The following is a 25,701-nucleotide window of genomic DNA, read 5'->3' as shown; positions in this document are numbered from 1 at the left end:
TCATTCGCTCTCCGCCATGACTTGAACCTTTTGCGGCTAACAACCGAGGAACAGCAAGTGAGCTACATCCTCATATACCAAACCGAGGATGAAGATGAACTTCTCCTCTTCCCCATATCCCCTGCTTCCATTCCGCATACTAACCGTGGGACTCACTGTTACAGAATAAGAAGAATCAAATGCGACGAGCAAAAACCGGCATGCCAGAGATGCATCTCGACAGGTCGAACTTGCGATGGCTACAAAACTACCGCCAAGCCAAAGGCGACGAGGAAGCCTGGGTTTTCTCAGCAGCTCTCATCATCTTCATCGATTAATTCATCATCATCTTCTCTGACGCAACTGCGACCCCTGGTGACCAACTTCAGCGGCGACACGGTGGAGAGTCAGTACATTTCCCAATTTCTTCCTCTAGCGGAGGACTTGGTGGGCATCACGCATGTTCACAACACCTTCTTCTGGGGACATGTCGTGCCAGAGTATTGCTTCACGTCTAAAGCCGTGAGGCATGCCATGGTCGCTCTCAGCTCTGCATATCACGACTTTAGGCTGGCGGGATCCGGCACAACTGTCATCGGCCCGCCAACTAACAGCGAGCGCTACATCATCAGACAGTATAACCTGTCGCTGAACAGGATGGCCGAGGAGTTGAACGGGCTGCCCATGAGGAAACGCTACGGAATCATCATGATATGCTGCGTCTCATTTTTCTACATTGAGATTCTGCGAGGGAACTGGCCGACTGCCATGATGCACCTCGCCAACGGCATCCGGCTAATGTCCAACCTCCCAGACGAGGTCGAGGACGTCTTCCGCCACCCAGAAATATTCAGCCACGATCACGACAATTCTCATGCCAGGGCAACCTACATGACGAAGTTGCTTCGCAGGTGGGAAGGATCGGCGGCATTCATGAGGACCAATTCACCACCGTCCTTGTCTCTCCAAGCCTATGAGACAAGGAAGAGCAACGCTGCAGGGCCCAAGCAGTTTACATCGTTGGAGAAGCTCCAAGAGGTTGTTGATGACTTTTTCCAGGATGTCAACGCCTTTACCTGGATGTGCAGGCAGTACAATGGTGATGACACTGCTTGGGATCATGAGGCCGCTCGGTTCCAGTTCGACGTGCTTCACCAGAGATGCTATCATATCAGAGAGCTGCTGAAGAAGGCAAACAGCATGTACGGGGACATGGAACGGGCGCCGAACCCGCGCGACTTTCTGAAATATATGGGCTGCCTGCTCAAACATCGCGGCGCGTCGATCGGTCTTAACTTCATGCCTCTGCCCCAGGGTCTGGCATATACGCCCCCCGACGAAGAAGAGAGCCAGTTTAGGGAAGTGGCCTCTATTGCAGAGATGATCAAGGATGGCTTGAGGGCGACGTTGGTACCCGGACAGTCACCATGGTTTAATGTGGACTTTGGCGTCGTCACCACGCTATATATCGCGGCATCAAACTGCTACACGGTCTCGATGAGCGAAAAGCTATTCGACATGATGAAGAGCTGGCCGTGGCGGGAGGATCTGTGGGACGGCCCACAACTGAGACGACAGTTGTACGAGCTCCGGAAACCCATCGTTGAGGTCCCCGTCGCAACCACGCCTGATGCGGAGACGCCCGTTCCTACAACGCCCCATCTGATGAAGCTCGCGCATCGGCCACCATCCCGAGCAGCAGCAGCAGCAACATCAACACCATCAACACCAGACTCGGACGATTAATTTTTTGTTCTGTTTTGGACGTATGATATATACCCCTTATTCTTTACCATCTTTTCTTATTACTACACAAACGAGCGCTTCAGGTCCAGAAGCTGGCCTCGTGGCGCAATTGGCGAACGACTTGGGGAGAAAAGAAACCGTTCCTCCATCGCCCTGGAACGGTTTGGTTTTTATGAGTTTTTAGACATGGGCAGCGATCTTTTTTTGTTTTCCTCTTCTTCCCTCCTTTCTTCTCCCTCTCTTCCAACCATCCCTCTCTCTTCTCTCTCATTTTACAGAATGCACTGGGTTTTTGGAGTTCCTGTCAGGCACGGATGGGGGCTGCATTTTATTCATAAGGTTACGAGTGTCACATATTGAGGAGTTTTCTTTAGTGGATAATATCCTGCTTCAACTTGGTGGACTGATGATTTACTTGGCTTGGGACCTTTACCTACATGCGTGCTCTTTTTCTCTCTCCTTTCCTCTCCATTCAGAGATGCGCTTGGAAGGCAGCGAGCTCAAAGAATGCTCTGCGATTCAAAGTCTATATATATCTTACAAATACACGACATTTGATCAAAGCCGTTTTTGTAATGTGCTTTTGTGATGTAGCCAAACTAACTGAGTCATTCAAAAAGAATAGTAGAGAGACAAAAAAAGGTTCCAGAGGGAGTCGAACCCTCGCTGGCGGAATCAGAATCCGCAGTCATAACCGTTAGACCATGGAACCGATTGAAGTGGTGATCCACTTCCCATGGTTTGGGGATGTTGAGACGGAGTTCGAATTGAAGACTTTGAAGCTTTTGCTGGTGAGCCACTGTGGCTGAGCGGGCACAGGGCAAGCCACAGACAGGTACCTCTGCTGCCCCGCCAAGTGACCTCAAGCTCGAGATTATCTTGCTGCCATTTCCGTCCGTTATCATTTCACATGCAGCCTCAACTTTCAACTTCACCTTAACAAAGCCCATGTATCCAGTAGCTGCACTGGATACGACAATAAGCAGCAATTCGATTCATTGTAGCAGATTCAAGAAGCGTATCAATTGAACAAGCGCTTTTTACCCGATTACGCACCCAATTCGCCAATTCCCCAGTATCCAAGTTAGCTCTCCAAAGCAAAGCCAAAGTCGAGCACAACATAGAGACATGACAAGCTCGATCCCGCAGTCGCCGACCGACGACGAAAACAAGTCGTTTGACCTCAACCTGCAGCACGGCCACAGAGACCTGGTGCAGGCGATTGCGTTCAACGCTTACGGCGACCGGTGCGCGACGGGGTCTGTGGATGGCAAGATTCGGGTGTTTAACCGGCATCGGGATGGGACGTGGAGGTTGTGCGATACGTGGAGCGCGCATGGAGGCGAGGTTGTCGAGGTTTGTCTCTGTCTGTCATATTTACCCTTTTGTTTCATTACAGAAAGCTGACGCTTGAGATTCTTTGCTATTACTACAGCTGCAATGGCTCCCATCTACGATATATCCCAACCTCGTTGCCTCTCTCGGCATAGAGGGCTGGTTCCGTCTCTGGGCTGAGAATCCTTCAGCTGCCCCTGGGCGCCGCTTCTGCGCCGCGCGGTCGGTCAATGGCCGGCCTGCCTTTGACACGCGGTCGACGCGGGCGCCGTACCGGTCCTTCTCCATGAAGCACAACGAGGAGACGCGGCAGACGTACCTGGCGCTGCTGGCGACGGACGGGCGGCTGACCGTGTACGAAAACGACCAGCCCGAGAACCTGGCCGAGTACACGTCGATTGACGAGTTCAGCATCTGCCCCCGGCCCGGGCGCGGCGACGAGGTGGCCTTCAAGGTGCGCTTCGACCCGAACCCGGAGCCGTGCTACGCGGCGCTCAGGGCGGGGGTGCAGTCGGACTCGCTGGGGCTGGTGGTGGCGGGCATGACCTCGGTGAAAGTGTACCGCACGCGGGAGATTGCGTCGTCGAATTTCGGGGCCAACACGCTGCAGAAGGAGTTTTACTTGGCTGTTGAGATTGAGGGTCATAGGGGGCTCGTCAGGGACGTGGCGTGGGCGCCGGGCAACATCAGGGGCTACGACATGATCGCAACGGCCTGCCAGGATGGCTACGCGCGCGTCTTCCGCATCGATACGCCCTACTCTGATAACGACGGCAAGTCGTGGTCCGCAGCCCACCTCCTCAAGCCCGACAGCCGCGCGCACAAGGATGCATCATCATCAAAGGACGACAACAACAACAGCAACACGCCCGGCTCCGGCACAGGCACAAACAACCACAACTTCCAGCACCACCACCAGCCGTCCTCCACGCTCAGCGCCAGCCTCGCCAAATCGAGCGCCGTCACCGAGCGCGCGTGGACCGGTCAACCCGGCCAGATCAAGCACGTGGCGCGCGAGGTCTCGCGGCTCGACAGCCACCGCACGCCCGTGTGGCGCGTGGGCTTCGACGACGACGGCCAGATATTGGGCAGCACGGGCGACGACGGGCGGCTGCTGTGCTATCGGCAGACGCCGGACGGGCAGTGGGCCAAGAGCTCGGAGCTGGTCATGATGAAGACGAGGATGGCGACGCCTTGAGTGGGCGAAATGACTTTTGATGGGAGTATGAATTGAGTATATAAGGGTTTTGCGGATGAAATGGGATGACTCGGAGTTTTTGTTTTCAAATGTTACGGCGAATGCAGGCATCAGTGTTTTGTTTTTATCAGCTACGGCTTTCACGCAAGGGTCTTTAAATCGTTCAAGTAAGACGAAACATGTATATATAATTGTATATATCATCATTGAGAGTTGTCTTTTTCCCACATCCCCCATCGCTCAGTGGAATTGAATCTAGCCTTCCCTTCTTTCTCTTCATTCTGTTTAAATACAAACGCCCCTAATGTCCGGCCTATTCAGCAGGCCCCTTTAAAAAGAAATACACAAAAATGTCCCCCCTTTGAAACGCCAATTCGTGATAGTTTGTTTTCTGGTTTGTTCAAAAAGCCTTAGATGGTATGCAACCATCACATGCTAATTAGTTCGGGAGCTTTCCCCGATCTACCCCACACACCGCTTCTTTCTCCTCACACAGCTTTTTTTTCCCAGCTTGGAAAAACTCCATTCTTTTCCTTTAATGTGAGAAAACAAAAGAAAAACCTGACGACCACTTATTTAAGCAGCGTCGGCGCTGGCAACGGGCTGGGCGACCTTGGTGACCTGGGAGCCAGCACGGACGATGCGCTGGCCGGCAGAGTCGTTGATGTAGGTGACGTCCTTGTTCTCGAACTGAGCACGCTTCCAGATCTCGACCTCGCAGCCGCCGCGGAGGACACCGACACGCATAGTGGACAGCAGGTTGTGGGCGGCGTTGGAGTGGTTGTAGACACCGCCGTTGAAGATGGCCGTGGCGTCCTTGCCGATGGCGGAGGAAATCAGGGCCTTGCCACCGGGGTGATCGCGGATGAAGTTGCCGACGTCGTGGATAACACCAGCAATGGCCACGAGGGCCTTTCCGTTCTTGGAGTCGGCGACGAAGTCATCCCAGTCGACAACGGGGAGCTGCTCAAGGGGAGTACCCCAGTCGAGGGTGGCACGCTTCTGGTCGAGCTTCTTCTGGAGCTGCTGGACACGGCCCTTTTCGATCTCGTTGGCGCGGAACTGCTTCAGGTCGTAGGCCAGGCCAGTCCACTTCCAGAAGACAATCATCCACTTGGTAGGGTCGTACTGCCACCACTCAATGGCGTTTCGGTAATCGGCCGGGAACTCGTGGTGGAAGTTGTGGTAACCCTCGCCGAGGGTGACGAGCGCGGTGATGACGTGGTCACGGGGTGAGTTGCGGTCGTCAAAGGGCTGGTCGCCGAGCCAGTGGGCCAGGGAGTTGACGCAGAAGGTGGCCTGCTGGACGAAGCAGATGCGCAGGATGCCGGCGTAGACGAAGCCACCCAGCCAGTCGTCGAACATGAGGCCACAGAACATGGTGGGGAAGACGAGGCCCATGAAGATGACGCACTTGAGGTAGTTGCGGTGCTGCCAGACAACGATGCTGTCCTCGTTGAGGTCGCTAATGTCGCAGCGGCCGATGCGCTTGGGGTTCTGCTTGAACAGCATCCAGCCCATGTGGGAGTACAGGAGACCCTTGCGGACGGAGTAGGGGTCCTTGTCGGTGTCTGTGTATCGGTGGTGAGAGCGGTGGCCTCTTGACCACCAGCGGATGGAGCCCTCGACGGCACCAGCTCCAACGGCAGCGAGGTAGATTCTCAGAGGGAGAGTGGCCTTGTATGAGGAGTGAGCCCAGAGACGGTGGTAGCCTGTTTTGAAAGAGAAATTCATGTAAGTAAATCTGAGCTTGAATTGATATCCATGAAAAGCCGTTCTTTTACTTACCAGCTGTGATGCCCAGGCCAGTGTTAAAGTAGTAGATGACAGAGAAGATGGCGGTGGAAAGGTGCAGAGGCACCCAGTAGGAGGAGACAAAACCGGCCAGCGGGATGAAGACGATGAAGATGGCGTTGAGCCAGTTGATGTGCTTGTACCAGTTGCCCCAGGTCATGGGCAGGTCGGAAATGTGCACCTTCTTGGGATCGTACTTGGCGTTAGACCGCAGAGGCACATAGTCGGTTGTGCCATCTGGGAAAGCTGCCGCCTGGACCTTTGCGGCCGAGGCTGTGGGTTCGGACATGTTGAACGACGTCCTTTTGGAGTTCCCTTCCGTGTTGAAGAAGAGGAATACCAATGTGAAGATGAAGAGTGGAGGTTGACACAAAGAGAGGAGGACGGGGAAGCAGAAGGAGAGAGAAGAGGCTTTGTTTTAAAAAGCGTCGAGTCTCGGAGGAAGGGAGGACAAGGGGAGCTATCGAGAGGGGCGGAGGGGGAGGGGGGTGTGTGAGCAGCAAAAAATGGATGATATGAGTGAAGCTTGTCGCTTCTGATATCAGATTCCGAGGAGGGGCGTTTGATCAACAAGGATGGGGGGGCGTCCGAGATCAAATCAGAATCAGCCCAGATCAAGCCTGAAAGTCCCGGATATCCTAGGCGGAGAAGAGCAGAGAAACTAACAAACGACGTGCAGAAACGAAACCCCGAGCGAGACCATTTGGCTGGTCGTCGTTCGTCTTTTTTTGCCCCTGTGGAGAAGTTGAAGTGGGTGGGAAGAGAAAAAAAGAGAGGGATCGAAGAGTCAAAGGCCAATCCCCAGCGGTAGGCTGTACGCGCCGCCACTGCGGCCAATGGCGGGCCGACCGGTGTACCAGCTACCGGTGGCTGTACTCATCGGAGCAGCACTTACGGTATGCCTCGTGCATAGACTGCCGAGCGCGGTTTGTTGGATCTTTGCTCAGCTTGGTTGAGGAATAGAGACGGACGGTCATCTTGCAGGCTGCAGTGCGACCAGGTCCAGGTTCCAGGTCCAGGTTCTAGGTCTAGGTCAAGGTACAGGTACAGGTACAGGTACCCAGGCGCTGCACGATTACCGCTCTCGCTGCAACGATGGTACTGTAGTGTCTGGTACTCTTACTGCAGGCGAGTCGTTGAAACAGTTGGGGGAAAAGTCGCATCGCATCAGCCCATGGCTGCTTGTACAAGCCGCCCAACAGGCTGCACAACAAACACTGCAAGGCGAGTCTGAATCTGAATCGTTCGCCCCAAAGTTCTTCAATCAGCAGATGAGCAATTCATTCTGGCCTGACATTTGTTTTTCTCTCTCAATCTTTCTCTCATCCCATCGTCAGCATCCATTGTCAACAACTGTAATGTCATCCATGTATACATGCTCAATATTGAATCCCCCCTAGTACAGGTACAACTCGCCAATCCCTCCGTCAGTGGCTAAAAAATCCTGGTAGCGGCTTTCCCTTGTCCGGGTTGAGCGACACGCCATCCCCCGCAGCCAATCACCGCTCGCCGAAACGGGACCTTGCTCAACCTTTTTTTTCTTTACTTGTCTCTTGCAAAGAAAAAAAAAATCTTCCCCAACAACTTTTTTGGGGCTGCGTGCTACTGTACCGCTACCAGTGCTAGGTGACCTTCCCGCCCCAGATAGAACGATGGGAAGACCCACCCAATTGGTGGGCTCTATTTCAGTATATCGCTGCATATGGCAACTTGTTTGCAATTTTCTCGATGGGCCTGAAACGGGAGGACGGATCAAGCCTGTCGTCCGCTTGAGGCTGTTTTACTTGCGTGAGCATGTTCGGTTATTTCATGAAAGGATAGAGCGGTAATTAGAGAGAACAATGCTGCTAAAACTGCAAGTTACTGCGCGGTGATGCTTTATCGCAATTCAGTCAACTCGTTTGCATCTAGTAGGTGCCTATGATAGGTACGATAGCATATTTTCAGCTTGCATCGAGACCAATCAACTGGCATCAAATTCATCCAACAACAACTGCAACAGCAATTCGCATAGATACCTTGTAGTACCTGCTACGTATACAAATACGTGTACAATCAACGAGTTACCGTGCATCCAGTAAATTCACCAAATCTTAGACCATGAATCCACCAAGATAGATAACCAACTCATCTGCAAACCTCACATGTCCGTCTTCCCCAGACGAAATCTACCGAATAGCCTATCCATCCAACCATCTCAATACATTTCACATTCACATTCACGTTTCAATCAAAACATGCCTCGGCATCAACCACTCCCCCAAGCAGAAAAATCAAATCAAAAAACCCCCATGTGCAGCTTCTACAGTAACTCGTGTGTGCATACACACACCCCCGAACTAATCAGATCCATTCCCCCCTCCCCTCCCCATAATCCCCAACAGAAAATGGCCCCGTCCTTCCCGGCTGCCGAGCTTCATCCGCATTACCTCTAGACGGGGTAATTCGGTACGTACCTTTTCTTTCTACTCTCCCCCAAAAAAAAAAAAATAAAAAAGCTTGCGCCATTTGCGCCACTGAGTTGATCACCCTTGTCGGTGCGCACCGCCACATTGGACGTTGCAACTCTGAGCTTTTTTGACATGCAAACCACCAGTTGTGCCATGGGATTCTAAGTTACGTTCTGGAACATTGCCGTGTTGGGAAATTAGCTTTTGATGACACTGCCTTCTTTGATGTGACGTGTCCAATGGTATCAAAAGTGGTTTGCCAAAGAGTTAGAGACCGCAAAATGAATATGAAGAGAACAAGAGCATTACTTTAGATGAGTTTAGTGTGATGAGCATATGCGGATCTTTCGATTCCGTGTGTTGATGATAGTCGAGTCCCTCTTTTTTTGTAGACAGGCTTGGTATGTATGACGCACTCTGCTCTGCTGAGCTCTGCTCTGATGCTCCACGCTTGGTATTTCAAAGAAAAATTAATCTTTGCTAGTTTACCATTTATCCAAATCAAAGTCACATACGACACATTCAGTTATAAAAATAAAATATTCATATTCAATTGTCGCTTGCTTAATGCTTGCTTGTTCGCTTGTGTGCTTGTCTGTCTGTTTTGTCTGTACCAAAACCAAGGTAGTCCTAGTCATATCTCATATCCATCAGGCTGGGCGCTCTTTATACCTCGCCGCCATATAGTAGTCATTTCAGTGTCATGATCCCATACTCATATCCAAAAATCGTCAGAAACAAGAACAAAAAAACAGAGAAGCCAGGTCAGTTGCCTGCAGCCATATCTACTTGTACAAAAAGGAAATGGGTAACGAGTCGCAAATAACAGGACAGGAAAAGAGAAAAATTCAAAAGGCTGTGGTTGTATGACAATCGAAATTTTGTGCGTGATGTGTATGCGCTTGTGTGTGTGAGTGTGTATCCGTGTGTGTATGTCTGGTGTGTCTTCATGTCTGAGCATCTGTCGTAATCATAAGCGGCGCCGCTGCTTCGGGTCGCGTCATTAGTTGAAATTCGTCATCGATAAGTCCCTTCTCTTGCAACAGCTCTCCCTCAAGCCCCAAATGAGCTGCTCCGATGCCCGTCAGCGAGACATGCATTGGCCCGTGTCGTGGATATCCAAGCCCTGTTTCCGTCTGGTTGCCACCGTTGATCAGCTGTCCGGCCCTCTGCGCATCGCTGGCGTTGTAGCCTTGCCTTGGGTCGGGAGATTTGAAGCCTGGTGACCGCGAGGCGATATAATCAGGCTCCGACTCCGTTTCTGGCGTCGTAACTCGATGAGCTACCCCATCGTCCAGCCGGGAGCCTGTTGGGGGCTCTGCCGATATGGGCGTGTTGGGCACCTCTGTATGCTGCGGCGTTGGGTGAGAAGAAGATGAACCATAGCCATCTTCAACTCTCGTGGCTTTCCGGAGCCGCTTGACCTTGATGTTGGCAGCGTTCTTGGTGAGCTTGAGTCTCCCACTTGACCTTGACCTCGGTGTCGAAGCATCGACACTTCGGGTGCTATGCGTCCTTTGGGCGGTGAAGCGCATATCAGCGGCTGACTCTTGCTTGTTGTCTTCTTCACGGTCGACCTTCTCCTGGTATCTCTCGTGCTGGGATTTGGGGCTTCCCGGCTGAGCTACCGAGTCTAGGGGTGACTCGGTAACAACAACGGCAGGAACCGGTGTAGGTTCGTCGTCTGCATCGACGTGGGCTGCTGATCCTCCCCAACTAGACTCGGGGGCCCCTGGAACGAGACCAATTGCTGTCCTATCAGCCTCGTCGTCTACTGCTGTGAAGTAGTCGGTGCTTTCGTATGAGCTGAGCTGCTCAATTGGCCGTGAACGTCGGTCACTGATATTCAGAAACTTCCCGGCCGAAGGCGTCGGGGGTGTAGGCTGTCGCCGTATGTCGTATTCGTCCGGCAACACATAGCTCTCTCCGCTATCGCTGTATGATGGGGCAATGTTCCTGTTTGCTGCCCAGCCCGACTTGTACGCCGGATCATTAACGTCCACATCGCTCGGCATCGGGCTTGGGGGGGACCGGCCTCGCGCGGAGTAGTTCTGGTCATAGGGCATGAGCCCGCTTTCAGCATAGGCCGAGCCTGAGTAGGACCAGTCGTTGACAGGCCGCGTCGCCCTTGCTGCAAGATGGGAGTCGACTTCGTAGCCTTCAGAGGAATAGTCGTGCGCCACGGCGCCGTTATCCATGCGGACAGGCTCCTGGTCCGAGTGCAAGGCATCGCTGTGCCCGTCGCCAGGGAGGGCGTGTGGGAACATTCGAAGTAGCGAAGCCGCCTGCAGTCTCAGTCGTGGGTCATCGCTGAGGCAAATCTCCGTCATCTGTCGATACCAATCGGGCACGTTGATCTCGGGCCCCAGAATCAGCGGCCGGCCTTGGGTCTCAGGTTCGTCCTCAAGCATGGCGAGTCCCCAGAGCACCATGCCGAGCTGGTACAGGTCCGACTTGACTCCAATGTACATGGAGAGACGCTGGTTGGACTCAATCAGGGCCGTGGCCTCTGGAGGCTCCCAGCCGACGGGGCAGCCACGCCTATTGATGTCGATGATTTTAGCATCGCCGTCGTCGTCGATGACAATGTTGGACAAGGTAAAGTCTCCCTGAACAAAGCCCGACTCGTGGACATCAGCCAGCCCCTGGACGATTTGTCTTGCCCACCTCTCCCTAGTCTCCCAGGGGATACCAATGTTGTTTTCTTTGCAGTTCTCAAAGATGATGTCGATCAGGGCGCCCTGGCCGGCGAAGCTAATGAGGAGGCCTTTGACGTGCTCGTCATTGTCATCCACAACAACCCCGTAAAAGTCAATGACGTGCCTTGAGAAACGCAGGCCGTTGAGCGCATTGACCTCGTAGAGAAACTCCTCGACGGTGTCGGGGCTGGGAATCTCCTTCTTGATCAGCATGTTGCCATTGACGCTGACCTTGTAGACAAAGCCAGACATGTGGGAGTCGAAAACAATGTCTCGCTCTTTGACTCGCCTGCACCCCAGGTGCCGAATCTGGCTGACGGACGGATAGTGGATGATTTCCTTTTTGAAGCGCGGCTTGTTAGTCTCGTGACGAGGGATTGCGATTCATGAATGGGCAGTCACTTACATTGCCATCTTCTACTACGTGGACATGTAACCTCCCATCCGTGGTCTCGAGCTTCAGGTTAGTCACCGTGTCGTAGAACTGGATATCCGGCAGGCTCTCGCGGATGGCTTCGTATATCTTGGCGCTCTTGTCTCTCTGGTATTTGGTGTGGCTAAGCTCCCACTCGAGAGAGTTTTCGGGCGCATCGCGATAGTCGAGCGATATGGTGACGCGGCGCCACATGTAGTCTTGCTCGCGGTACGTAACAAAGAACTTTTCCCGCTTCGACCGATCTCTAAAGTGCATGCTCAAGTTGAGGATCCATTCCCTTTCGAGCTCGTCGTGGATCATGGCTTCGTACTGCGACGCCGTCACGGAGCGGGAGTCGGCCACCGATGCACCGTCCTGAGCGGTGTACTCGTCGTCAGCATCGTCAGCCTCGGTGCCGTCAACATCGCTCGCGGCGGCGTCCTGCGGCCTGTCTGAATAATTTGAGACAGCCGCCTCCAACTCGGCAAGGTCGATTGGTAGCGACTGGGCATAGTTTGAGTTGGTCTCGTGAAGCGGCTCGCCAAAGAAGCTGGGCGCGCTGGAACGAGGGTCGACGTGAGCTCTTGAGCTTCGCCGGCCTGGCTTTTGCGGAAAGTGAGTACGTCTATCGACCGAGGCCGCTCTCCGCTCCTCGGCTGAAGGTTCTACAGGAGCAAGGTGCTCTCTGCTCTCTGACAGCTGGCGCTTGAACGTTTGTGATCGAGGCAGGCCGGGCACGACTCTCCTGGACAGGCGCTTGACGAGGCCGGAGCCGGAGACGGGCGTGGAGCCTTGCTGGTCGGCGGAAACGGAGGAGGCTGACGACTTTGAGCTCCGGGAGCTCCCCGATCGGGCCAGCAGCTTGCGCAAAAAGCTCTGCTTGGTCGGCGACGACGGTTGCAGTTGCGAATGAGGTTGCAAAAGAGACGGCGAAGTGCATGGCCGGTCATCTAGCGGAGGCATGTTGGGCAACCCGAGCTGCAGATTGTGTGTATGTGTACTTGTCGATATGCGCTATGGAGCTGCGCAACGCCGGGTACCTGCTGTCTACCACGAGTAGGGATAACAGGGATGGTAGAGGTAGCAGGGATAGCGCAGTTGATGTAAAGAGCCGTCTCTCTTTTATTCTCCCTCGCTCTTTTTATTTTAGCCAGTGAGAAACGAGAGAATTGTCAGATTATCGTGGGATGGCAGCCAGTCGTGAGGCTGAGGAAAGGAGGGGTGCTGGGCCCGTGTAGGTATGGAGAGCAGCAGACACTCGGGATATAAATAGATGTCGTTATGATATACTGATTCACCGTTGATTCAGCTTGGGCAAAAACAGGCGAGCCTCCCTGGAACACGCTCAGATGTCGGGGTAGACGCCTTCAAGTGCCGTCTGAGTCAAGAAAAAAAAAAGGCCGGCTCTTTATGTTATGCTGGTCGCGGAGGAGGCTGAAAGACAAGGGAGTCGAGAGGCGAGCAGGCAGAAATGGGCAAGCAGCGGCTCTTAGTGGTTGGCGAGCTTTGGGTATCCAGTAGGGAGAGCTGTCTGGCAGTAGGTGAGTGTAGGTGAAGGCGAGGCGAGGCGAGGGGCAAGGCGGGATGGATGGATGGATGGATGGATAGTCTTTAGGTAGGTCGAGAGAAGAGCCGCTTGAGCGGCGAGGCAAATGGGGGCGAAGAGGCACAAATAAAAGCTCGGCTGGAGATGCACGATGGGCTGGCGGGGAAGGGGGGAAAAGGAGGCAGCGAGACGAAGACGAAGACGAGACGGGAGTGGACTGGATTTGACAGGCGAGACAAGGGCAGGTCGAGGTGGAGCGTCGTATGTAAGGTGAGAGCGACGAAGAAAAGAGGTTGGAAAAGTCGATGATCTCTGTGGTGTTGCAAATCAAATCAAATCAAATCAGTCAGTCGGCTTGTGCACATGTGTCTGTCTGGAGGCGATACAGCACAGCACAGGCGCACGAACAAGGGTCGTTTCTGGGGTCGTGACCAGGTTTAAAATGTACTCGTACCAGGTTGGCCGCAGCAGGCGGCAGTACCCGGCTGGTACCTGCTACCTGGGTTTGGATTGGACCCGATGGACGGTGAGAGTCGGCAGAAGCGAGCGGAGGGATGGATGGATGGATGAATTCTTCCCCAGCCGTGTGCTAGCTGCAAAGATAGTAGTTGAGTATTGATGAGGCAGTGCAGGTTGTAGATTGCAAGTCTCTAGTCCGTCCAGTATACTTGAGCTGATGCGGATTTGCACATTTGATGCCATCAGCTCCAAATCCCCTAAAAAGCCACACACAGCCGTGGCCCGCGCCCTGGCAGCCCAAGACGCTGCTAAAAAGCGAACTAAGGCTTCATGCCGCTGGTCGTGCCCGAGGCCCGTCGAGCTACTTTAGCGGTACCGGCGCTGGCTAGGCCCTGCTAAGCTACTGCTGGGCCCTTGCTAGGTACTTAGGTAGGGGTTTTCGCTGTCTGTCACCCGCCTTCAAAGTCCAGTTGGGCTCTCTTGTCGCTGGACCCCTCCTTTTCCTGTCGCTGGAAGAGGTCGAGGTGGTACCTCGGGCTGCCAAAGGCCCCTAAAAACGGGCGACTGACGGGCTCTGGATGGCACCCTACTGGTAGCACCCGGGTACATGTACAGGTTAGTTGACCCCAAACGGGCAATTGGGCGGTGGCATGACGAGGGGCAGGCCATTGTCACAGTGGGGCGCCGTTGTGATGGCGTCTGGCCTTGATCGCAATCTTTGCTCTTCCATCCATCTTCTCGCGCGCTTCCAGTTTACTCTAGGGACCACGCAGCATCGTATACTTGTGCTGTGCTGTATACGCTACTTACAATCGCCCATTTTCATGCCCAATCCAGGGAGATTCATGATCTCTCACATCTCAGACCTGCAGCTGCTCTCAAAAGTCAGATACGGCACTAAAAAAGGGCTCACCATGGCATCACCACCGCACCGCATCCTGGGTTGCCCCATCGACCACTTGCATCCATCCGGCTTCGTGACCGCCAATTCGACGACGCCTGGCCAGCTCCGCTCGCTTGTCCATTTCGGGTCGAAGCCCTACAGGCGGAGAGACAGAGCAGAGGGCAAGAGGAAAAAGAAAAGAGCCAGTCATGGGATGCTCCAGATTGCCATGGCAACTGCTGCTATTGATGTGATGTGATGTGTACATACGAGCACAGGCACGAGCATGTACGTGTGTGCGTTCGCGCATGCTTGACCTAGCTGCTGGCCGGGGACACGAGTAATAGTTCCGAGAGCGAGCTCCAGCCAGGCATCCCTAGCCTGCGAATTTGAGTAGATTAATTGCCTACTACAGCATCATCTACAACCTGGATGGAGCAGAGATAGTACGAGCACAGCATCATCCAAGATGAGTTGGCAATCAAACAACAAATCTAGCCCCGGGTAATGCTGGCTAGTTCGTGGGACCGCCTTCGACGTCGCACCGCCAGCTTATCACCACCAACAAGTCGGCCTGTGATTGTGGTGGTGGGATTGGGCAGCGAACCGCTATGTGCTGCTACTGCTTCTGCTTTCTGCGTCTCATGCTTACTTACTCGAACACGTACATGCGTGCTAGCTCCAATCCGAGCCCGTCCCGCCGTGTCTGGAGTCAGGCTAGATCGGACTATGCCGTATCGTACATGGCCACTTAATCAATCGAATCGGTACCTACTGTGCTCATCTGCCAGGGCCTGCTGCGTCTTTTGCGCATTACAGCTCATGCCAGGCCATCATACATGTACCGTCTACTGTGTTGTACATGCAGATGCTCGTATCTCTCTCCAGGAGATGGAGATGGTTCTCGCCTCGTCACAAATGACCTCTTTGGGAATCCATTGACCAAGCAACAGAGCTATTGATCCCTATCCCGTCCCGTCTTGACTCGGACTTTCCGGGCAGCCATATTGCTTAGTGCCTGGGTAGCCATGTAAGCAGCTCAGGGAACGTGGAATCCGGTTCCCGGCCAAATGGTTTAGGCCATGCCATGCGCATCACACACATGACATACACGAGGTTTGGGTCCATGAACTGATGCAGAGCCAGAGATGCAGTGGTTCCATGGCTAGAGCCCAGCATGAACAATGACAGCTCAGATGTCCGATTTCACGCAGCATCCACGATGGCAGCAATGCCCAAAGTTAATACTACCATGCCTGGCAGCACACCTCATGAAATAGAAGCCAGCCATTCATTGCCCAACGACTCACACTTCGGGTAAACCCCCTATTACAGGTACGAGTACGTGATAGCCTCTATCCCTCCCTATTCAACAAATAAGTTGTCCAGGAACGGAACACATCCGCAGACTCACATGTCAGCCCCAACCCCGGGCCCCCGTTCCGAGATGATCTTGGCTGCGCACGCACATCATGGCTTATACGTTGAGGCGTATTTCACGTACCGGCAGACTGGCAACTTTTGAAGCCGGAGGGTTGCTAGCACGGCAACCAGCCTCTCGATTTCATGGATGTTGTTGGCACGAGCTTCCCTCTCCACTTGGACCCTTGATTCTGGATTCTGGATTCCTCGTTTTTGAGCGCTGCCAACTCTCATTCTCGTCAAAATGATGACCATGTTTAAAGCAGAAGAAAAAAGCTCAGTCGACTCTACTCTATCGTCAATGACCCTCTCTTGCATTGAGCACAACCATGGTTTTAACCTAGCGTCGGGGTCAGGCACGGCTGCATCCCGCTAAGCCCAGCACAATGAGGCTGCCCGCCAAAGAGCACCAAAAATCCTGGAAATTCGCTCCCTCGGGCTTCCACATGGCGTCCAGTGTCATGCACTTGCTCGCATCATCATTGATACATATCCTAATCTATCCATCCACACATTCTCGCTCATAATGTGGTTTGGGCATTAAACCAACGGGCTTCATTGGGCAGAACCTCGCCAACCCTCCATCACCAGATTTCGAGGGGAGCACATGTTCGCTTTTTGCGCGTAGCCCAAAGATGATGATGATGCTGATGACGGGATTTGATGCCAATCATTGTCCGCCCCTTGCATGTTCCTTACTTTTCGTCTGTGTACCTGCAACAAGAGGGCAAAACTAAGTTCCCGACTCTACCCAATTCAGCAGCATGCGCTGAACGCCATGAAGCAACCACTCTAATCCCCCAGCCTGAGAGATTCCAGTATCGTCATCCAACTTGCTTCTCTTCTTCTTCTCTGTCTTGTTCTCTCTTCACCTATTTTCCCTGTTGGAGTAGTGAACGAGTAATTCGGCACGATAGTTACCAGGTACTTGGTTCTAGACCCCCATCTCGCCTTTGCCGACCCGCTTCGCCGCTTCGCCGCTTCCGAGCTTCGAACTCCCTTGCAAAGCCCGTTTTTTGGCATTTTGTTTTGCTTTGTTTTGTTTTGGCCAAACTCATACACTTTGTCCAAGTTCTGACGTACGAGTATGTACACGTAGATTATGCACTCTGTTGGAAATAATCATCACCTATCGGCACTACATACAACCAGCTAGAGCTTAACCCTGTCAAGTCAACCTTTATTCCACCAGTCAACTTGCTGCAGACAGACATTTCTCAACTCAGTCACCGTGTCAGCCACTCAAGCAACACTACACAAGCATCATATCACATCAAAGCATCATTCATCAAACCTTCTAAAGCCGTAAAATATGCCATTTGCTGATTCCTTACATGCCTTTCTTTCCCTTCTCTATTGAATTGGAGATTTCGTGCTTTCATGTCACCTTCCCCCCCGCCTTTCTAAACCACCCGTAATTCTACATCGCTCGTCCACTAACCGAGTTTTTATCTAATATACATTTGCTTGACCCCCAGTCCTATCTTTGCCCGTCTGGACAAAAACAAACTGAAGCCTTCTTTTTTTTTTTAACCGTTTGGTTTTTCTTTTTTTGTGTCTTTTTTTACAATGAGTAGGAGTTATTCTGTTCCGTCAAATCCCCCCGAATTCCATGAAAATTCAGAGGGGAGAAAATAAACGCCCAGCTCATGCACCCCATGGCAGCAACATAGCCCCTTCGTGCGTTGCGTTGCGATCCGGGAAGTGAACCAAATGAAAAAATGATGAAAAGAGATATAGAGTTTGACCTTGAATATGAATAAAGCATTTTGCTTCTTTCAAAAATGCTTTCCAGGTTGAGAGGCGTTCAACCCCTCATGCTCGCGTGGTTTCCAAGAGTATGCTTCATGACTCGTCGGCTTCAGTCGTCGTCTTCCTTGTTCTCGGCGTCATCCTTCTTCTTCTGCTGGGCCTTCCACTCGCAGATCTTGCAGGTGTTGGCCTTTTCGCGGTCGATCTCGGGGAAGACGAGATTGAACACCTCGGTGTACCAGCTTACGGGGTGACCCTCGATGCCTTCCTTGATTGTCTATAAAGAGAGAAAGAGTTAGCTATATTCTATTTCCTTAAATGAGTTATAAAAAAGTACCTGTGGGAGCTCCAGCCAATCCGACATGTTGTCCTTAGGGAAGATGATAGTCTTGCATCCCGCTCTTCTCGCTGCCACCGTCTTCTCTCGCAGCCCACCAATCCGGAGAACCTTTCCGGTGAGCGTAATCTCACCCGTCATGGCCACCGTCGGGTTGACTGGCGTATCCAAGGCGAGCGACAAAAGAGACGTGGTCATAGTGATACCAGCAGAAGGACCGTCCTTGGAAACGGCGCCATCGGGAACGTGCAGGTGCATCTTGGCCTTGTCAAAGAAGTGGTTGTCCGCAAACTGGTTAACCATGAACGACTTGGCGTACGAGTAAGCAATTGTAGTCGACTCCTTCATCACGTTCTTAAGGTTTCCGGTAATCTCCAATCCGGGCCGCGAGCTGGGTCGAAGGGGTGCCTGCAAGATCGACTCAATGTACATGGCCGCACCACCCATCTGCGTCCAGGCCAAGCCCATAGAGACTCCGGGCGGGCTCACGTCGTACAACCGATCCGACGTAAAGACTGGCGGTCCAATGTAGTCTGTCAAGTTGTCCTTGCCGATGCTGACGTGAACGCTCTCTGGCACCTGTAGGGGCTTGCGTGGCTTCTCTGTAGTTTCGCTTTCGCTGGCCTCAGTAGCAGCCTTCTTTGCACTGCCGTCCTCAGCCTCTGCAGACAATTCCTTGGCCTTTTCCGCAGCGGCGGCTTTGCCTTCTTCCGTCAGTGCCTCCTCTTCGGGTAGGGCGTCCTCTCCCAGCTCCTGGACAATCTTTAGTGCCGATTTACGGTAGACCTTTTCAATCTGCTTCTTCAGATTTCGGACACCTGATTCTCGGCAGTACGACTTGATGAGCTCTTCGATGGCTTCGTCAGTCAGCTGAACGTCTGCGTCCTTCAGACCGGCCGCCTCCTTGGCAGCCGGGGCGAGGTACCGGTTCGCGATAGCCTTCTTCTCGTCCGCGACATATCCAGACAGGGTAATGAGTTCCATACGGTCCAAAAGAGGTCGAGGGATAGTGTCGGTCATGTTGGCCGTGCAAACAAACAAGACCTTTGACAGATCAACTGGAACGTCCATGTAGTGGTCCAAGAAGGAGCTGTTCTGTTCAGGATCCAACAGCTCCAGCAGAGCCGAAGATGGATCTCCCTGGTAGCCTCGTCCAATCTTGTCAATTTCGTCAATCAGAATTAGGGGATTCTCCGTCTGACACTTCTTCAGTGCCTGGATGATCCGGCCAGGAAGAGCACCGACATATGTTCTTCGGTGACCCTTGATTTCCGCCACGTCGGTCAGACCTCCAACACTGAATCGGTAGTACTCCCGGTTAAGCGCCCTGGCGATAGACTTTCCGATACTCGTCTTTCCGACACCAGGAGGTCCAACAAAGCAAAGGATTTTGCCCTCAACCGAACCTCGGAGCTTGCCCACAGCAATAAACTCCAAGATTCGATCCTTGACGTCCTGCAATCCATAGTGGTCCTCGTCAAGGACCTTGACGGCGTTCGGGATGCCAAAGTTCTCGGGACTCCTCTGACCCCAGGGGATCTGAGTGAGCCAGTCGAGGTAGTTTCTTGTCACGTTGAATTCCGAGGCAGCAGTCTCCAAATGAGCCAGCTTGTTGATCTCCTCGTCAAAGACCTTGCGGACAGGGTCAGGCATGGCAAGCTTGGCGGCCTTTTCCTTGAACTTTTCAACCAGCTTATCCTTGCCATCCGACTCTAGGCCAAGTTCCCGACGGATGCCCTTCATCTGCTCCATGAGCCAATACTCCCGCTGGCGTTTGCTAATCTTACTCTCAACGTCCTTGGTAATCTTGGACTGCAGCTGCGCGTTCATAAGTTCCTTCTTGAGCACAATCAGGGCCTTTTGCATCCTCTCCTCAATGTTCATGCAGGCCAGGACCTCCTGCAGCTCATTCTGCTCTCCGGAAGAGACGGCAGCGGCGAAGTCGGCCAGCTTGGCAGGCTCCGAGGTGACATTTCCGGTGGACTGGCTCATTGAAAAGGTGGAAATCTGGTCGCGGAAAAGATTGTTCATAGTAGCAACTTCCTTAAAGACGTTGACGATTTCGTTGGTCACGGCGCGGATGACGGGGCTCTTGGGGTCGTAGGGCTCGTCCACCAGGTTCTCCACGTTGACCAGGCTCACGGGGTATCTCTTGAGGAACGAGGTGGGCTCGTACTTTTCTGTCGCCTGCTCAGACTTCTTCTCCACGGCACTCTCTTCGAAGCTTGCCACCACATCACCCTTCTTCTCTTGCTGGGCATCCTCCTCAATAGTCTTTTGTGGTATCGGTTCGGGCTCGGGCTCCGTCTTGGATTCAGCCTTGTTCGCATCCTGTCCTCCAGGTGCAACGAGACTGGACAGCTTGATTCTCCGGTGGGGGTATAGAATTGCCGTCAAAGCGCCCTCCTGTCCGTGAATGGGGAATGCGCTCGTGATCTGGGCAAAGACACCAGTATCGTACACGTCGTTGACGTTTCGAATAACGTCATCGTCCTCGTTCTCATCCTTGAAGAGAAAGGCCCCCACATACGGCTGGCCGCGCTTAATGGACTCGGTAATGGCAGTTGCGACATTAGGATCCTTGATCGTAATGGCCTTGTAGAAGCCCGGGAACAGCGGCCGCCGGGCAATGGGGATGGCCAGGACCTGCGGATACACCTCTGGGATGACGGGCTTGGACAGCGCCCTCTCGGCAGCTTTGCGACCTCGCTTCCCGCCCTCGCCGCCGGATCCCTCACCACCCGCGCCAGATCCGGCACCGGCAGCACTTCCTGCAGCGCCGCTGGGCTTTCCGTCCTGCGACTGTCCGCCCTCATTCTTTGCAGACGAGGCTACTGAGTCGGCGGTGGTGGCCTTGGACTCCTCCTTGGCATTGTTCTCGAGCTTGGCCTTGGCCTCGTCCTCCTCCTCTTTCGGCGGCTCGACGGCAGAATCGAAAAAGTTGTTGCTCTTGTCCTTTTCCTTGCCCAGCCTTGCGCTTGTGGAGAATGCCGCTCCCGGCACCCGGGGTCGTAATCCGGGATAGCGACGGCCGGCGATCTGCGTGGCCCGGAGAGCCGAACTCAGCGTCCATGCCCGGGGAATCGAGTCGGACAGCGCTCGAGCTGGGTGTGCGGCCGAGCGCTCGAGGATCAGGCGCCCAGAGGCTCGTGATCGGGGCAGCATGGCGAAGGGTCGAAGTCGGAGTCGAAGCTCGAGGTCGTCCGACTACCGGGATTCGGGGTTTTGGTGGTTGTATTAGAAATGCACCGTGATGAGATGAGACAGGGCACAAGAGAGGGCGAGAACTGGAAACGGTCGCAATTGTTCAGCTCTTGGTCCTCTTAGCAAGCCCGCAAGAATGTGCCCGTCGTGAGCATTGCCGGGTTGGAGGTGTGACTGAGTAATAGTAATAGAGAATATGTACGGGTAGAGAGTATTACAGAGCCGTGCAGTTAATAATCCACTGGAGGCAGCTCTAGGCGGCATCTGGCTACGACATGGCCGAAAATTCGAGGGCCTAGTACATTCCATCGGCTAAACTACGGGAGATGGCTGCTTGGCCCAGTGACGGCACGCGGGGACCTGAGCGAGGTAGCAGGTACAAGCGACCGAGTGCGGAGCTGCACGAGTGGCGGGGTATCTGCCGTGAGGACTGACGTATGCGACATGTATTGTCTACCAATTGAAGCAAACAGGGAGATATGGGCATAAATCATCGTTTACATGTACTGGAGATGTCTGCTAAGACCTCACATTGTACATCTTTCCAAAGCCTATCAATTGAGCTCAACAGGTCACTACACTGCTAATACCGCCTCTTCGGAGACATTTCCAATAACCAAGCATCAAATCTACACCCAAGTGGGCTGCTGCGGGGCACGTCACAAGCGCATCTGTCTGCAGTACTCGCTCACCTTAATAATCTATCTCGACATTAATAATGATCAATGCGGTTTAATACCTCCCCATGCTTGCCGAGCAGGTACCTACGGCATTACGTATTTCAACTAGTGAGTAAAGGGCTTGGTGGTTTGGTAATTGATATAGCTCTATACCTATCTAGTTCACAATTGCTCGTAGAGTCGTTTGGTCTTTGTGTATACACAGGACAGCCAGCATCAACAATATTCAGCTACCCGGTAGCCATATACATATCTGCATTTTTCGACATGAGCACATTGAACATGCAACCATGGGAACAATTGTGTCGAACAAGTAAACTATAGAACAATCTGCGTATGCTCCAATTTCATTTTAGATTTTGAGCCCTTGCAGAAAATCAGGATGAATGCCTACTAGTCTGTCCATTTCTTGCCAACAATTTGATGAGGCAAACCTCCAACCCTTCAAAAACTAATCACATAGGAGCAGTATCTTTGCATCTAGATGCCTGCCAATATTGATTGCTTTTAAACTTCCTGGTATCTAAAAGAGCATGTATCTAAGGATAGTATACCTAGATGCCCACTTCAGTTACCAATAAGCCCGTAAAATTCACACCACTCAAGACAAGATATCTCAAAACGCACGTTAGGTACATTCGGGATATGCTGACAAAAACAAATAAACAAAGAACCTAGAAGAGAAGGAAACGAAGAAATAAGAAACAGAGAGACAAAGAACTGAGGAAATAAGAAAACAAGGAACCGAGGAATCAAGGACACGAGGCAACACAGATAACAAAGAAAGCTAAAGACATCTTCCCATAAGCTTCATCCTCCGGTAACAGATGGCATGTTGCCTCAATCCAACGTATATCATCTTCCCTAAAACCCCCATTCATCTCCCCCAACGGCATCTCAACTGTTTCCAAGGCCTCCAAAGACTCCGCCGCTGCACCCAGCCCTGCCAGGATAACGACCATGTCCCCGGAACCAGCTACATTGCAGTCGAGACCTTCTTCAGCTACGCCGCTGCCTCCGACCCTGTCAGATTAACGACCATGCTGGAAGATGGCTCTCAACCACATGTGAGCTGTTAGTCGAGCCAACTGACTGCTCGCTGCCCCCAGCCCTGCCGAGTTAACGAGTATGCCCTCTGGCCGACTAGCACTCGATCTCAGTCACCGTCTGCCTTGTGTTTATGCGACGTAGAGGCTGCCCACTGCCCTCAGCCCTGCCAGGTTAATGGGTGTGCCATTAGTCGAATAGCCCTCAGCTCTGAATCCCCCCGTCATGTTCCTCCTGTACCCCTGATGATATTATCATCATCGTGGCACTTAAGTCTCCCGTTTATAAGCAGCTACGCATGGGGTGCCATCCTCGTCAAGAAACAGCAGCTTTTGTCTAGTATCCCGCCTGGAAGACCGTCTGGAACGCACGACTTGATCAACAGAGGGCGAAGCTTTCCGCTCTCGGCGGCTCTTCTGAAGCGGCTGCTTCTGCGGTGACGACGTCTCTTGGTCTCTGCGTGACCATCTTTTGTCGACTCGAAGCCGGTGGATGGCGCGAGACACGCCCTTGGTTCGTTTCGAATCCACCGCGTCGGCAGGAGTATCTTTGACAGGGGGCTGTTCAGCACCTCCTCGTGGAAGCGCTTGGCTGGCGTCGACAGTTCCCAGATGCTGATTGGGAGGTGACTGACCGCTCACTGAAGAGGCGAGACCGCTGGCACTTGCGCCTGGCATTCTCGTCTTCTTTCGAGGCCATTGCCAGTTGGCCCTGTCCGAGGCATCGTCATGGTGCACTGCAATTGGAGACAAACCACCCGGGCTTGACTCTCTTGAATCCGACGAAGATGCCCATGGATCTGTTGACGACGCATAACCATCGGGTTGGCCCCTAATGGGTGAATCAGGTACCTGGAAAAGGTCGGGCACTGGACTGTAGTTCGTCCTGGGCCGCTTGTCTCTTGCTTCATCTTCCGAATCGTCTGGCCTTTTGCGTTTCTCGGCCCTCTTCAATGTTGGTATGGCTTCCGCGGCTTTCGACTTGTCTCGACTGGCAGCAAGCCTCTCCGTGTCACTATCCTCATCACTTTCGCTCATCACGCGTCGTCTTTTCTGTTTGGATTCTTGTGCGTCTTCATCATTCGTTCTTTTTCCTGCTGTGCTCGTTTCAACAGGAATTTCCGGCGCGCTCTCGGCTTCAGCATCTTCGAGGCTGTACACGAGGTCTCGGAATTGTTCAAACACTCTGACAGCTTCTTCCTTACTAGTACGAGTATGCCGCAAGACTTCTTCAAGCGTTCGGCGTACATTTTGTTGTCGACAAGCGACAAAGACGCATATGGCAACAACAGCTTCCTGGGGCTTGCCGTTTGTGAACTTGCGCCTGTCTATGAGTCCGAAGATGCCTTTGGCACTTTTAGAAACATTCGCTCCCGCATTAATTGCCTCGCAAAGCGCACCAATCTCCTTGTACGCTTCGTGATGGTGCCCCTTCCACGATGTGGGTTGCGACGTATTGCTCGGGGCTCCTGGAGACACTTTGCGTGACGATTCTGGTTTATCATGTTCCTGAGCGTCATTATCCCCAGCACTTTCGCCCTTAATAAACGGGAACTTTGGCTGGTCGAGGCGATAAGCCGCTCTCTTAACCTCGACCATATCGAGATTGGTAGAGTAGTATATTTCTTTAAACTTTTGGGATACTTTGTGTATCCGACAAGCAGTAGAGAGGCATGCGCCAATAATATTCTCCTGACCAAAGTCTTCCAAAATCTTGTGCTCATCGACATACCTGAAGATATCCTTCGCTTTATTAGAAATAACTTCTCCCGCGTTAATGATCTCGCAAAACTCATCAATCTTCTTGTACGCTTCGTAATGCTGTTCCCTTGACGATATAGGGGCTTTAGGTGATGACTCTGGTTGATCGTGTTCCTCCATGTCGCTAAGCCAGACACTCTCGCTCATCACTTGTCGCCAACTCCGTCGGGATCCTTGTGCGTCTTCTTCATTCGTGCTTTCTCTCGTGGCCGAGCCCTCGGTCGTTTGAACAGGCCTTTGCGCAGCATCCTCTTCTTCTACATGTGGGAACTTATTCAGGAAGTCCTGGAATTGTTTAGCCACTCTTCTAACCTCTGTCTTATTCGCGTTAAGCCAGGAGAAGATTTCGCTAAACGTTCGGGGCACGTTGTGCTTTCGACAGGCAAGAAAGATGCACCCGTACAAGACAGCGTCCTCGGAATGGCCGTTCATCATCTTGTACTTGTCCATGAATCTAAAGAGGTCCTTGGCATCATCGACAACAGTCTCTTCCACATTGATGAACTCCTCGCAAAGCCCCTTAATCATCTTGTACGCCTTCGTCAAACCCTCCTGAGCTTCGTACTGCCGCCCCCTTGACGATGCGGGTTGCGAGTCGCTCCGGGCTTCCGGAGACGCCTTGCGTGGCGACTCTGGCTTATTGCGTTCCTCGACCGCCTCTGTAGGGCCTGGGGTGGCTGTAGAAGGATCGTCCTCTATAGCCGGTCGTCGGCGTCTCCCCGTCCACTTTGCGAATCGATTTTTGCGCTCGTCTCTGACGTAGCCATCGAAAAAGGTAATAATGTTATCAAACGATGGCATCCGGGCGTATTGGACAAAGGAAAGCCACCGCTCCGTCCTGGTGTCGTTGGCTGATCCCGGCGGTATCCCCGTATCTTCATGGTCGTCTTCCAAGCAGACCCTACAGCCCAGGAGCGCCGGGCGAGTTCCAATAGTGATGGCGACATCATCCCATGCATCATTCAGCTCTTTGATACGCTGCTCCTTGCGTTTTT

The 25,701-nt window shown here is 52.9% G+C and overlaps 6 protein-coding genes across 6 annotated transcripts; 2 read left to right on the top strand and 4 right to left on the bottom strand.

The window, feature by feature from the left end:
• Positions 1-513: 513 nt before the first annotated feature.
• On the top strand, positions 514-1,725 carry T069G_01346 (uncharacterized protein; the record flags this gene model as incomplete). The annotated part of the gene is made up of 1 exon (XM_056168556.1): positions 514-1,725. The coding sequence occupies one exon, from the start codon at positions 514-516 to the stop codon at positions 1,723-1,725; it is 1,212 nt and encodes a 403-aa protein (XP_056033872.1).
• A 1,128-nt stretch (positions 1,726-2,853) lies between these two features.
• Positions 2,854-4,258, top strand: T069G_01345 (uncharacterized protein; the record flags this gene model as incomplete). Its single annotated transcript, XM_056168555.1, has 2 exons — positions 2,854-3,081; positions 3,161-4,258. The coding sequence occupies 2 exons, from the start codon at positions 2,854-2,856 to the stop codon at positions 4,256-4,258; spliced, it is 1,326 nt and encodes a 441-aa protein (XP_056033871.1).
• Positions 4,259-4,834: 576 nt separating this feature from the next.
• T069G_01344 (cytochrome b5-like heme/Steroid binding domain-containing protein) lies at positions 4,835-6,341 on the bottom strand (the record flags this gene model as incomplete). Its single annotated transcript, XM_056168554.1, has 2 exons — positions 4,835-5,970; positions 6,047-6,341. The coding sequence occupies 2 exons, from the start codon at positions 6,339-6,341 to the stop codon at positions 4,835-4,837; spliced, it is 1,431 nt and encodes a 476-aa protein (XP_056033870.1).
• A 3,108-nt stretch (positions 6,342-9,449) lies between these two features.
• On the bottom strand, positions 9,450-12,579 carry T069G_01343 (protein kinase domain-containing protein; the record flags this gene model as incomplete). Its single annotated transcript, XM_056168553.1, has 2 exons — positions 9,450-11,540; positions 11,608-12,579. The coding sequence occupies 2 exons, from the start codon at positions 12,577-12,579 to the stop codon at positions 9,450-9,452; spliced, it is 3,063 nt and encodes a 1,020-aa protein (XP_056033869.1).
• A 5,208-nt stretch (positions 12,580-17,787) lies between these two features.
• On the bottom strand, positions 17,788-21,180 carry T069G_01342 (ATP-dependent protease la (LON) substrate-binding domain-containing protein; the record flags this gene model as incomplete). The annotated part of the gene is made up of 2 exons (XM_056168552.1): positions 17,788-17,955; positions 18,016-21,180. The coding sequence occupies 2 exons, from the start codon at positions 21,178-21,180 to the stop codon at positions 17,788-17,790; spliced, it is 3,333 nt and encodes a 1,110-aa protein (XP_056033868.1).
• A 2,035-nt stretch (positions 21,181-23,215) lies between these two features.
• T069G_01341 (transcription factor TFIIB repeat domain-containing protein) lies at positions 23,216-24,544 on the bottom strand (the record flags this gene model as incomplete). Its single annotated transcript, XM_056168551.1, has 1 exon — positions 23,216-24,544. The coding sequence occupies one exon, from the start codon at positions 24,542-24,544 to the stop codon at positions 23,216-23,218; it is 1,329 nt and encodes a 442-aa protein (XP_056033867.1).
• Between the last annotated feature and the right edge of the window lie 1,157 nt (positions 24,545-25,701).

The sequence above is a fragment of the Trichoderma breve genome, chromosome 1, assembly GCF_028502605.1.
Source record: "Trichoderma breve strain T069 chromosome 1, whole genome shotgun sequence".
Taxonomy (NCBI): domain Eukaryota; kingdom Fungi; phylum Ascomycota; class Sordariomycetes; order Hypocreales; family Hypocreaceae; genus Trichoderma; species Trichoderma breve.
The sequence above is the reverse complement of the archived record's forward strand: the minus strand, read 5'-3'. Positions and strand labels throughout refer to the sequence as shown.